The 12,797-nt window shown below is 42.9% G+C and overlaps 1 protein-coding gene across 4 annotated transcripts in view; it reads right to left on the bottom strand.

Moving 5' to 3' along the window:
* The window catches only part of LOC123996800 (discoidin domain-containing receptor 2-like), a 59,350-nt gene that overhangs the window by 27,166 nt on the left and 19,387 nt on the right, over positions 1-12,797 (bottom strand). For all 4 annotated transcript variants that reach the window (XM_046300504.1, XM_046300507.1, XM_046300505.1 and 1 more), the window contains exon 2: positions 666-797. In XM_046300504.1, the coding sequence (XP_046156460.1) occupies positions 666-747 (82 nt within the window). In that variant the 5' untranslated portion in view covers positions 748-797. The remainder of the gene's footprint in view (positions 1-665; positions 798-12,797) is intronic.

Here is a 12,797-nt window from a genome sequence, read left to right as displayed (position 1 = left end):
GAATGAAACAGATGGAGGCCCAGCTAAATAGTCAAAAAGGTTTATTCACGGAACGTTCTAAAGTCAAGAATACAAAACAATTTATTTTATACTGACTTCCCACGCCCACACACAAACATACGCACACACACAAACATACGTACACACATACACACAAACAAACGCACACACATGTCCTGCTACGCACACACTGTCTGTCTCACTACCCAGCCGACAGAGATAGTGACCTTGTCCTTGACGTACTCCCCTCTCTCTTCCAAATCTCTAGTCAGGTCGGCACTAAGCTCAGACAGTCTGTGTTTAAAATACCATAAAGACATATTGTTTTACCCTAATCCTGACTAGGACTACACATTTATTGATTAGGATTTTATACATTCTAATCAATTCCATACAATTATATGTTTCAGGGCGGAATATTCTAATCATTCAATTAACAGACAATTCTCACCTATCAGAAACACACACACACACACACACACACACACACACACACACACACACACACACACACACACACACACACACACACACACACACACACACACACACACACACACACACACACACACACACACACACACACACACACACACACACACACACACACACACACACACACACACACACAACGTTCTCCATACCATTCCCATGCCAACACTCACCTGGGTTAACCTGTGAGGTGGCGTCTTCTAACAGGTAGAGCAGGGTGATCAGCGGAAAGTGTCCCCCCCACAGGCACTTCATCCCAAACACACACACACACACACACTTTCACACACAGAGGGTCTTCAAACCTGAAATCAATGAGAAAACAACCGTCAGAATATGTCATACAAGTTTAAGTATTTGGACTGTGGTGAAATGAAACTGGGTCTGTATTTGGATCCATATGGTATATTCAGGCAGTTGGTGCAGTTTCATGTCTTTCCTCCAGGGAACCAGATCATCTGAGAGGTTCAACGGAAAGCTGCAGCTTTTACTGGAGGAATGGTTTTCATTTGCTCAATAAAGACAATAATTGCTGTCTGAAAGTGGAATTTCCATTCATTCATTATCTTACCACGAGTGAAGAGTGAAAGCATATTAAAATGGCGGGGATAATTTAACATTACAGTAGCCAGCTCTGAGTAATAAAACTGTACATAAAACTATATCCATACATCTAAATGTGAATACTTTAACATTCTTTAGTAGTTCTCCATCCCCTGGCTGTGTGTAACATTCTTTAGTAGTTCTCCATCCCCTGGCTGTGTGTAACATTCTTTAGTAGTTCTGCATCCCCTGGCTCTGTGTGTAACATTCTTGAGTAGTTCTGCATCCCCTGGCTCTGTGTGTAACATTCTTTAGTAGTTCTGCATCCCCTGGCTCTGTGCGTAACATTATTTAGTAGTTCTCCATCCCCTGGCTGTGTGTGTAACATTATTTAGTAGTTCTGCATCCCCTGGCTGTGTGTGTAACATTATTTAGTAGTTATGCATCCCCTGGCTCTGTGTGTAACATTATTTAGTAGTTCTGCATCCCCTGGCTCTGTGTGTAACATTATTTAGTAGTTCTGCATCCCTTGGCTCTGTGTGTAACATTCTTTAGTAGTTCTGTATCCCCTGGCTCTGTGTGTAACATTATTTAGTAGTTCTGCATCCCCTGGCTCTGTGTGTAACATTATTTAGTAGTTCTGCATCCCCTGGCTGTGTGTGTAACATTCTTTAGTAGTTCTGTATCCCCTGGCTGTGTGTGTAACATTATTTAGTAGTTCTGCATCCCCTGGCTCTGTGTGTAACATTATTTAGTAGTTCTGCATCCCCTGGCTCTGTGTGTAACATTATTTAGTAGTTCTGCATCCCCTGGCCGTGTGTGTAACATTATTTAGTAGTTCTGCATCCCCTGGCTCTGTGTGTAACATTATTTAGTAGTTCTGCATCCCTTGGCTCTGTGTGTAACATTCTTTAGTAGTTCTGTATCCCCTGGCTGTGTGTGTAACATTATTTAGTAGTTCTGCATCCCCTGGCTCTGTGTGTAACATTATTTAGTAGTTCTGCATCCCCTGGCCGTGTGTGTAACATTCTTTAGTAGTTCTGCATCCCCTGGCCGTGTGTGTAACATTCTTTAGTAGTTCTGCATCCCCTGGCCGTGTGTGTAACATTATTTAGTAGTTCTGCATCCCCTGGCTCTGTGTGTAACACTATTTAGTAGTTCTGCATCCCCTGGCTGTGTGTGTAACATTATTTAGTAGTTCTGCATCCCCTGGCTCTGTGTGTAACATTATTTAGTAGTTCTGCATCCCCTGGCTCTGTGTGTAACATTATTTAGTAGTTCTGCATCCCCTGGCTCTGTGTGTAACATTATTTAGTAGTTCTGCATCCCCTGGCTCTGTGTGTAACATTATTTAGTAGTTCTGCATCCCCTGGCCGCGTGTGTAACATTCTTTAGTAGTTCTGCATCCCCTGGCTGTGTGTGTAACATTATTTATTAGTTCTGCATCCCCTGGCTCTGTGTGTAACATTCTTTAGTAGTTCTGCATCCCCTGGCTCTGTGTGTAACATTCTTTAGTAGTTCTGCATCCCCTGGCTGTGTGTGTAACATTATTTAGTAGTTCTCCATCCCCTGGCTCTGTGTGTTACATTCTTTAGTAGTTCTGCATCCCCTGGCTGTGTGTGTGTGTGTGTGTGTGTGTGTGTGTGTGTGTGTGTGTGTGTGTGCGTGCGTGCGTGCGTGCGTGTGTGTGTGTGCTAGAGAGGACTTCAGACAGAAGGAGGCAGGAATAAATTAAGGCAGCATTTCAGAGAGAAAGACGGACGGACGGACGGACGGACGGACGGACGGACGGACGGACGGACGGACGGACGGACGGACGGACGGACGGACGGACAGACAGACAGACAGACAGACAGACAGACAGACAGACAGACAGACAGACAGACAGACAGACAGACAGACAGACAGACAGACAGACAGACAGACAGACAGACAGACAGACAGACAGACAGACAGACAGACAGACAGACAGACAGACAGACAGACACAGAGTGAGCGAGAGATAGAGGCAGAAAGAAAGAGAGACAGATCGAGGGACAGAGAGAGAGCGGGAGAGAGACACAGAGAGAGGTCCAGCACGCCTCCTCTCTTCAACAGACCCAAACAGCCAATGGTCTAATCTTCTCTTACCTTAGAGGAAATGTCGATATCCACTCACAGTGATCTTTTAGTGATTTACTCTAGTCTCATGTGGTTGTCTGACCTACCACTATTAATGATCCAGTAAAAGGTGTGGGGGGAGAGAGTTGGGGTGGCACATGTAAATGCTTTACTGTCATTCTAACTGATTTTTACATAATTACAAACAGTCTAAGGATGTGGCAATCTCACTGTGTTAATAGCTTCTTATGTAACAAACACTATTTAAAGAAGGAGAACGACTGGAGCAGAATCATTAGTGGTTGTTCTATATTTGTTAATATAAAATTGAACATTTCCCTAGTAAGATTGTAATCTTTGGACAGCAATAGTTGGAAGTACCATGTAACAATGTGGAAATGCAATGTCAATACACTGCACCTATGCAACTACCATGTAAATTCATAGGGTTTTGGAACCTTAGGTAAAGTGGCAGTGTGGTTTTGAAGAGAAAGGCAGAGGGGTGAAGAGTGTACTATGGACTGTATAGTTAAGCTGGAGAGATCAGAAAGCCAAAGGGGAGGTTCCCTGGTCGTCATCCTAGGCCAAAAGGGCACGTGTGTGTGTGTTTGTGTGTGGGACATTTCCGGCTGTTCATCCCTGGCGAAACAACTTTCTCTTGGCAGTGCGAGGCTGCGTAGGAGTGGCTGATAGATCAACATGTCAGGGTCAAGCAGCACAGCACTCCTCACAACCACACACACACACACACACATACGCACACATGCACAGGCACACACACACAGTCTTGTATAACTTACCTTGTGGGGACACTCAATTCAGTCTCATTCAAAATCCAATTTTCACTACTTCCCTTACTCCAAACCTTACCCTAAACCTTACCCTAAATCTAACTCCTACCCCTAACACAAATTCTAACCAGAACCTTAAACCCTCTAGAAATAGCATTATACCTTGTGGAGACTAACAAAATGTCCCCAGTTCTTAAAATATTTTGTTTGTTTACTATACTTGTTGGGACTTCTGGTCTCCACAAGTATAGTTAAACATGACCACACACCCACCCACCCCACACACACACACACTAAACCTTGCTGTGCCCTCTGCAGTAAACATTTACACATACTAACCATCCTCCACACACTCACATAGCTCTACACCCAGAGACCACACTTGCACACTCACACCACCTAGGAACCTCACAATAACCAGGCCATTGCCATATATCAGTGTTAAAACCTGGAGTTTCATACAATATAACAGAGTTGTATTCTGGCTGTGGGATATATATTCAGATCTGCTGCCCAATACCACTGCCAAGATGGAACTCTGATGACACCCGACTTTACAGAACGACTTCTTTATCTATATACAGTTCCTATAAATCAATAGACATTTATGATATCTTAAATTCCAGAATATAAGGAATCCTGCTTTCATGCAAGTCGTCAGACATTCGGCATACAATTTCTAAGCCATCCTTACTTTCACAAATACAATAACATCACTGTAATTGTGTTATTGTAATCAGCTAATCACAGAACAAAACAGATGTAAAACTGTACAAACTCTCAACAGCTCCCCTTCATCAACACCCATCGACCTCTGAATGGCCTCATTGTGCATTCACCATCATCAACAAAAACATCTAGTTAGTTTCTCCTTCAGAAGTGCTCCATTTCCTGTTATATCAGATTACAGCCATATCACACTAAGACACTGGCCTCCTTATAAGGGTAAATATATAGGTGTTAATGCTGGGCGTAAACAGTTAATGAAACACAAACAGCTGGTGGCTTGTGTCATGTGTTGGGGAGCGAGAGTCAGAGAGGTCTTTACCATGTTGCCAGAGAGAACAGCTCTCATGTATAAAAGTGGACATGGAGTTAGCATTAAAAAAAAACAACAGATTTTCCATTTACCAAGGCCATGTTCTGTGACTTTCAACACCGCACTGTCATAAGATTCCACCTTTCCAACAAGTCAGTTGGTCAAATTTCTGCCCTGCTAGAGCTTCCCCGGTCAACTCTAAGTGCTGCTATTGTGAAGTGGAAACATCTAGCAGCAATATCGGATTGGCCGAAAAGTGGTAGGCCACACAAGCTCACTGAACGAGACCGACAAGTGCTGAAGCGCGTAGCACGTAAAAATGGTCTGTCATCGGATGCGACACTCACTACTGAGTTCCAAACTGCCTCTGGAAGCAACGTCAGCACAAGAACTGTTCGTCAGGAGCTTCATGAAATGGGTTTCCATGGCCGAGCAGCCGTGCACACGTCTAGGATAAAATGTGCAATGCCAAGCGTTGGCTGGTGTGGTGTAAAGCTTGCCGCCATTGGACTCTGGAGCAGTGGAAACACGTTCTCTCTGGAGTGGTGAATCACGCCTCACCATCTGGCAGTCCGACGGACAAATCTGGGTTTGGTGGATGCCAGGAGAACGCTACCTGCCCGAATGCATAGTGCCAACTGTAAAATTTGGTAGAGGGGGAATAATGGTCTGGGGCTGTTCTTCATGGCCTCTTAGTTCCATTGAAAATAAATCTTAGCGCTACAGCATACAATGACATTCTAGACGATTCTGTGCTTCCAACTTTGTGGCAACAGTTTGGGGAAAGCTCTTTCCTATTTCAGCATGACAATGCCCCCGTACACAAAGTGAGGTCCATACAGAAATGGATAGTTGAGATCAGTATGGAAGAATTTGACTGGCCTGCACAGAGCACAGAGGTTAAGAACACCTACATATTCAAGGGTTTTTCTTTATTTTTTACATTGTAGAATAATAGTGAAGACATCAAAACTATGAAATAACACACATGGAATCATGTAGTAACAAGAAGTGTTAAACAAATCTAAATATATTTTATATTTGAGATTCTTCAAAGTAGCCACCCTTTGCCTTGATGACAGCTTTGCACACTTGGCATTCTCTCAACCAGCTTCACCTGGAATGCTTTTCCAACAGTCTTGAAGGAGTTCTCACATATGCTGAGCACTTGCTGGCTGCTTTTCCTTCACTCTGCGGTCCAACTCATCACAAACCATCTCAATTTGGTTGAGGTCAGCGCATTGTGGAGGCCAGGTCATCTGATATAGCACTCCATCACTCTCCTTCTTGGTAAAATAGCCCTTACACTGTCTGGAGGTGTGTTGGGTCATTGTCCTGTTGAAAAACAAATGATAGTGGGACTAAGCCCAAACCAGATGGGATGGCGTATCGCTGCAGAATGCTGTGGTAGCCATACTGGTTAAGTGGGCCTTGAATTATAAATAAAGCACTGACAGTGTTACCAGCAAAGAACCCCCACACCATCACACCTCCTTCTCCATGCTTTACAGTGGGAAATACACATTCAGAGATCATCCGTTCACCAACACTGTGTCTTTCGGTTGGTACCAAAAGGACACATTTTCACCGGTCTAATGTCCATTGCTTGAGTTTCTTGGCACAATCAAGTCTCTTCTTATTATTGGTGCCCTTTAGTAGTGATTTCTTTTCAGCATTTAGACCATGACGGCCTGATTGACACAGTCTCCCCCGAACAGTTGATGTTGAGATGTGTCTGTTTCTTGAACTCGGTGAAGCATTTATTTGGGCTGCAATTTCTGAGGCTGCTAACTCGAATGAACTTATCCTGTACAGTAGAGGTAACTCTGGGTCTTCCATTCCTGTGGCAGTCCTTATGAGAGCCAGTTTCATCATAGAGCTTGATGGTTTTTGTGATTGCACAAGAAGAAACATTCAAAGTTCTTGAAATCTTCCGTATTGACTGACCCTTCATGTCTTAAATTAATGATGGACTGTAGTTTCTCTTTGCTTATTTGATCTGTTCTTGCCATAATATGGACTTGGTATTTTACCAAATAGGGATATCTTCTGTATACCACCCATACCTTACAACAACACAATTGATTGGCTCAAACGAATTAAGGAAAGAAATTCCACAAATTAACTTAAGGCACACCTCTTAATTGAAATGCATTCCAGGTGACTCCCCCCACTCACGAACTGGTTGAGAGAATACCAAGAGTGTGCAAAGCTGTCATCAAGTCAAAGGGTGGCTACTTTGAAGAATCTCAAATATATTTTGATTTGTGTAACACGTCTTGTTACTACATGATTCCATGTGTTATTTCATAGTTTTGATGCCTTCACTATTATTCTACAATGTAGAATAATAGTAAAAATAAAGAAAATCCTCGAATGAGTAGGTGTTCTAAAACTTTTGACCGGTAGTGTAAGTACAGTGGTGGAAAAAGTACTCAACTGTCATACTTCAAATTCCTTAAATAAAGCCAACCAGATGGCACGATTGAATTGTTTAAAAAAATGTATCGACTACCAAGGGCACACCAACACTCAGCCATAATTTACAGACACATTATTTGTGTTTAGTAAGTCCATCAATTCAGAGGCAGCAGTAATGACAACACGTTATATTGATGTGTGTGTGAATTTGACCAGATTGCTGTTCTACTTGACCATTCCAAAAGTACTTTTGGGTGTCAGGGAAAATGGATGTGAGTAAAAAGTACATATTTTCTTTAGGAATGGAGTAGAGTAAAAGTTGTCAAAAATACAAATAGTAAAGTACAGATAGGCAGAAAAACAAATTAAATTGTACTTCAAAAGTACTTTTACTTAGTAAGAGCTGTATTCTCCATCCAGGTAGGTATCTGCATGGAGCGTAGCGCTGTTGTCTCATAACAAGGCTTTGCTATGGTAACATCAGAGCAGGCTCTGACACACAGGACACAGGGTTATGGGCTGTCTCACATTCACCATTATGGAAAACTTCTGCTCATTCTCATTTCATAGCAGCATGGAACACTTATCCACTCACCAGTATCGTTTTAAACTCAAATTCCTTTTTCATGTGAAAAGTTACGATAAGTTATCAAGTCCAAATGTAAATGTTTTTGCAATGTCTGTAAAAGTTTGCTGACATGTTAGGAGCTGAGATCAAGCTTTCAGTAATGATCAGTGGTCCTTCTGTAGCTCAGTTGGTAGAGCATGGCGCTTGTAACGCCAGGGTAGTGGGTTCGATCCCCGGGACCACCCATACGTAGAATGTATGCACACATGACTATAAGTCGCTTTGGATAAAAGCGTCTGCTAAATGGCATGGCATAATCAGTGAGTAACTCCTCTTGACAATGTTTTATTCTGATGCAGCAAACTATTGAGAGTAGTGTTTCTACAGTCCAATGGTTGAGCTACTGTTCAGTTTCACTCACCTCTCACTGACAGGCTGTCAGGCCTGGAGAGAGAGGGAGGTAGACAGGGAGAGGGGAGAGAAGACAAAATGAGAGCACAGGTGCATAAGCCCAACCACTCACCTCACTATTTAAAATACTTCCTGACTAAAATGAGGTGGAGAGCATCTTGATCAGACTATTCACCCCCCAGCTCTTCAGGGTCCAACTAACTCTATCATTCTGCAGCTATACTAGAGGCCCTATAGACAGCAGAGAGATTTGTTGGATCTTCTGATCTGGAGGTAAATTCAGGGGAGTAGAGGGAGACAGGGGAGGAACAGGAAGAGAGGCGGAGGTAGCTGGACAGACGTACATGAGGAGGCACAGGGGGAGTTAGGGGCCCTCCTAGGCCTAAGGTGAGGGGCCGAAGTGGAGCAGAGTGGACAGACAGGACCTGTGTCTTGCCAGACACTGTCCCTCACATTCCTCCTCACACAGCCTGCTCAAGTGGGCTTGCTGCTAGGGGTCTACTGTCGTGTGTTAGTACACAGCCTGCTCTATGGGGCTGCTGGGGCCAACTATAGGGCTAATTTGACCCAGGAATGGGTTTCATACACTCCTATAGTTCCTGCAGGAATCGACCTAGACTTACTAAGTAGGGCCTCACCAAAACCAGGTCTCAAAGCCTATATTACTCACTGGGCTCTGGTTGGAGTTGAATGTACCATACTGTGCCTAGTGTGCACATATGCAACCTAAGTTATACAGTTGACTTCTGATACATGCAATGGGCTTGACAGTGTGCACTAAACTGGAGCATGCAGGGAATAGAAGTCACGGGTAGAGGATAGGGTATAAGGTTAGAGGCTGGGGATTGATATTTAACAAAGCAAGTGAACGGTTGTGCTTTGGTCCACTGCTGTCTGTCCCTCATTACTGCTGTCAAATAAACTGACATCATGAGACAGGGGCAAACTAAATGCTTGATCCTATTTCTGTAACAAATCCTGAAGGGGAATTCAACCTTATGGTCCAACCTATCATATATGCATTAAGGTGAAGCTGGGAGTCTCAGAGCATGTCTGTCTGACAAAGTCAAACAGTCAACAGAAAACTCAGATCAAAGTCATCTTTAGAATAACAAACGAATGTCAGACAGCAAAGCCTTCTCAATGCTTTCATGGAGGCCACAAAGGAAAACAATCAGGCTTGAACCGGTCGGAGAGAAGTCAAACAAAGCACTTAAGGGCCATATCTGATACCTCGAGAGTCTGAGGTGTGGAGGTCAAATCACTGATGGGGTTATCAGAGAGAAAGAGTGAGACAGAGAGAGAGATGGAAAAAAATTGAGAGACCACTGCCAAATAAAACCCAAACGGGATCCTAAAGAATAAGTACAGATATAATAATTGTCTAAAATGGTTTAACCGTTGAAGAGAAAAAAAGAACACACAAAAAAATAAAGAACTATTTTGAAAAAATGTCAAAACTACATGCACATTTTTTATGATTTTATTGTGTTACAGTTCATAAGGAAATGACTCAATTGAAGTACATTTATTAGGTCCTAATCTATGGATTTCACTTGACTAGACAGGAGCACAGCCATGGTTGGGCCTGGGAAGGCATAGGGCCCACATACTGGGGAGCCAGGCCCAGCCAATCAGAAATAGTTTTCCCCCACAAAATGGCTTAATTGCAGACAGAAATACTCAGTTTCATCAGCTGTCCAGGATGCTGGTCTCAGACAATCCCGCAGTTGGAAGAGGCCGGATGTGCAGGTCCTGGGCTTGCATGGTTACAGGTGGTCTGTGGTTGTAAGGCCAAATTCTCTAAAACAAATTTGGAGGCGGCTTATGGTAGAGAAATTAACACTCAATTCTCTGTCACCAGCTCTGGTGGACATTCCTGCACTCAGCATGCCAATTGCACACTCCTTCAAAACTTGAGACATCTGTGCCATTGTGTTGTGTGACAAACTGCACATTTTAGAGTGGCCTTTTATTGTCCCCAGCACAAGCTGCATGAGGTCTAAATCAGCTTCTTGGTAAATCACACCTGTCAAGTGGATGGATTATCTTGGCAACGTAGAAATGCTCACTAACAGGGATATAAACACTTTCATAAACAACATTTGAGGGAAATAAGCTTTATGTGCATATGAAACATTTCTGGGATATTTTATTTCAGCTCATGAAATATTGAACCAACACTTTACATGTTGCATTTATATTTATGTTCAGTATAGTTCTATCTGCACACAGTGCCCTGTCTTGTGCTCCCAGAGTAATACAGTGGGGCAAAAAAGTATTTAGTCAGCCACCAGTTGTGCAAGTTCTTCCACTTAAAAATATGAGAGAGGCCTGTAATTTTCATCATAGGTACACTTCAACTATGACAGACAAAATGAGAAAAAAAATCTAGAAAATAACATTGTAGGATTTTTAATGAATTTATTTGCAAAGTATGGTGGAAAATAAGTATTTGGTCAATAACAAAAGTTTATCTCAATACTTTGTTATATACCCTTTGTTGGCAATGACAGAGGTCAAATGTTTTCTGTAAGTCATCACAAGGTTTTTACACACTGTTGCTGATATTTTGGCCCATTCCTCCATGCAGATCTCCTCTAGAGCAGTGATGTTTTGGGACTGTTGCTGGGCAACACGGACTTTCAACTCCCTCCAAAGATTTTCTATGGGGTTGAGATCTGGAGACTGGCTAGGCCACTCCAGGACCTTGAAATGCTTCTTACGAAGCCACTCCTTCGTTGCCCGGGCGGTGTGTTTGGGATCATTGTCATGCTGAAAGACCCAGCCATGTTTCATCTTCAATGCCCTTGCTGATGGAAGGAGGTTTTCACTCAAAATCTCACGATACATGGCCCCATTCATTCTTTCCTTTACACGGATCAGTCGTCCTGGTCCCTTTGCAGAAAAACAGCCCCAAAGCATGATGTTTCCACCCCCATGCTTCACAGTAGGTATGGTGTTCTTTGGATGCAACTCAGCATTCTTTGTCCTCCAAACACGACGAGTTGAGTTTTTACCAAAAAGTTATACTTTCGTTTCATCTGACCATATGACATTCTCCCAATCTCCAAGCTCTTTGGTCTTGGCCATAGTGGAGTTTGGAGTGTGACTGTTTGAGGTTGTGGACAGGTGTCTTTTAGGCTGATAACAAGTTCAAACAGGTGCCATTAATACAGGTTATGAGTGGAGGACAGAGGGGCCTCTTAAAGAAGAAGTTAGAGGTCTGTGAGAGCAAGAAATCTTGATTGTTTGTAGGTGATCAAATACTTATTTTCCTCCATAATTTGCAAATAAATTCATTAAGAATCCTACAATGTGATTTTCTGGATTTTTTCCCCTCGTTTTGTCTGTCATAGTTGAAGTGTACCTATGATGAAAATTACAGGCCTCTCTCATCTTTAAAAGTGGGAGAACTTGCACAATTGGTGGCTGACTAAATACTTTTTTGCCCCACTGTACATTATGTAACTGTCAAAAGGAAAGACTCATAAACTAAAGTTTTCCTTGTATATTTTTCTACCATAGAAGAGTCTGCTCTCCTTGTATAAAATATGGACGTATTCCCCTTCAATGGACTCTTTGTTGAAGTGACACATCTGGATAATTAAAGGGAGGTGAAACGTGGCAGTGTGTGTGTAGGCTGGTGGATTATTCCTACTGATGAATAGGCTGATGTGACTGAGAAGTCTGACTGACCCTCCCTCACACACACACACACACACACACACACACACACACACACACACACACACACACACACACACACACACACACACACACACACACACACACACACACACACACACACACACACACAGCTGGTCAAAGCACTGCATAAGTATTCATGTAAAAAATATATATTTAGACCAATCATGGGAATTAGCAGTAGAATACACAATGGTACAATTTGGTAAGTTGTTTAAGGTTTGGACATTACAATGTGTGTAAAACAAAAATGGCTGTGAAACACCACAGGAACCCTCAATCCCACATCCCCAAACAGTTTAACCTCCCATCCACCTCTTCCCAGCTTCACCTCATCCCACCTGCCAGGAAAACAGTGAGACCTCTCCTATATGTCCCACCAGTCCCAACCACTCCCCAGTACTGGAAGTCGTCAGCCTCCCCCAGCCACCCCCTTTGCCTACCATCATCAGCCCCCCCCCCCCAGACCTAACCCCACCCTCCTACAACCCCACCGCTCCCCTGCCACCGGAACCCGACCAGTCAGAAATATTAACTTATCTCACAGGTTCACAGTGGTAAAACCTATGGGAGAGAAATATTACTGTGCTTCAAGGCTTTCATTAATGTTTTTACTTTTCATTAATGTTTTATTTTGAAGATTGGATCAGAAATGTTCTCACTATCATCATGCTCTGTCACTCCCTCTTGCTTTTATTTAACTCCAAATGTATGTTCATGTAAA

The sequence above is a fragment of the Oncorhynchus gorbuscha genome, linkage group LG15, assembly GCF_021184085.1.
Source record: "Oncorhynchus gorbuscha isolate QuinsamMale2020 ecotype Even-year linkage group LG15, OgorEven_v1.0, whole genome shotgun sequence".
NCBI lineage: Eukaryota > Metazoa > Chordata > Actinopteri > Salmoniformes > Salmonidae > Oncorhynchus > Oncorhynchus gorbuscha.
This window is presented reverse-complemented; position numbering and strand designations above follow the sequence as displayed.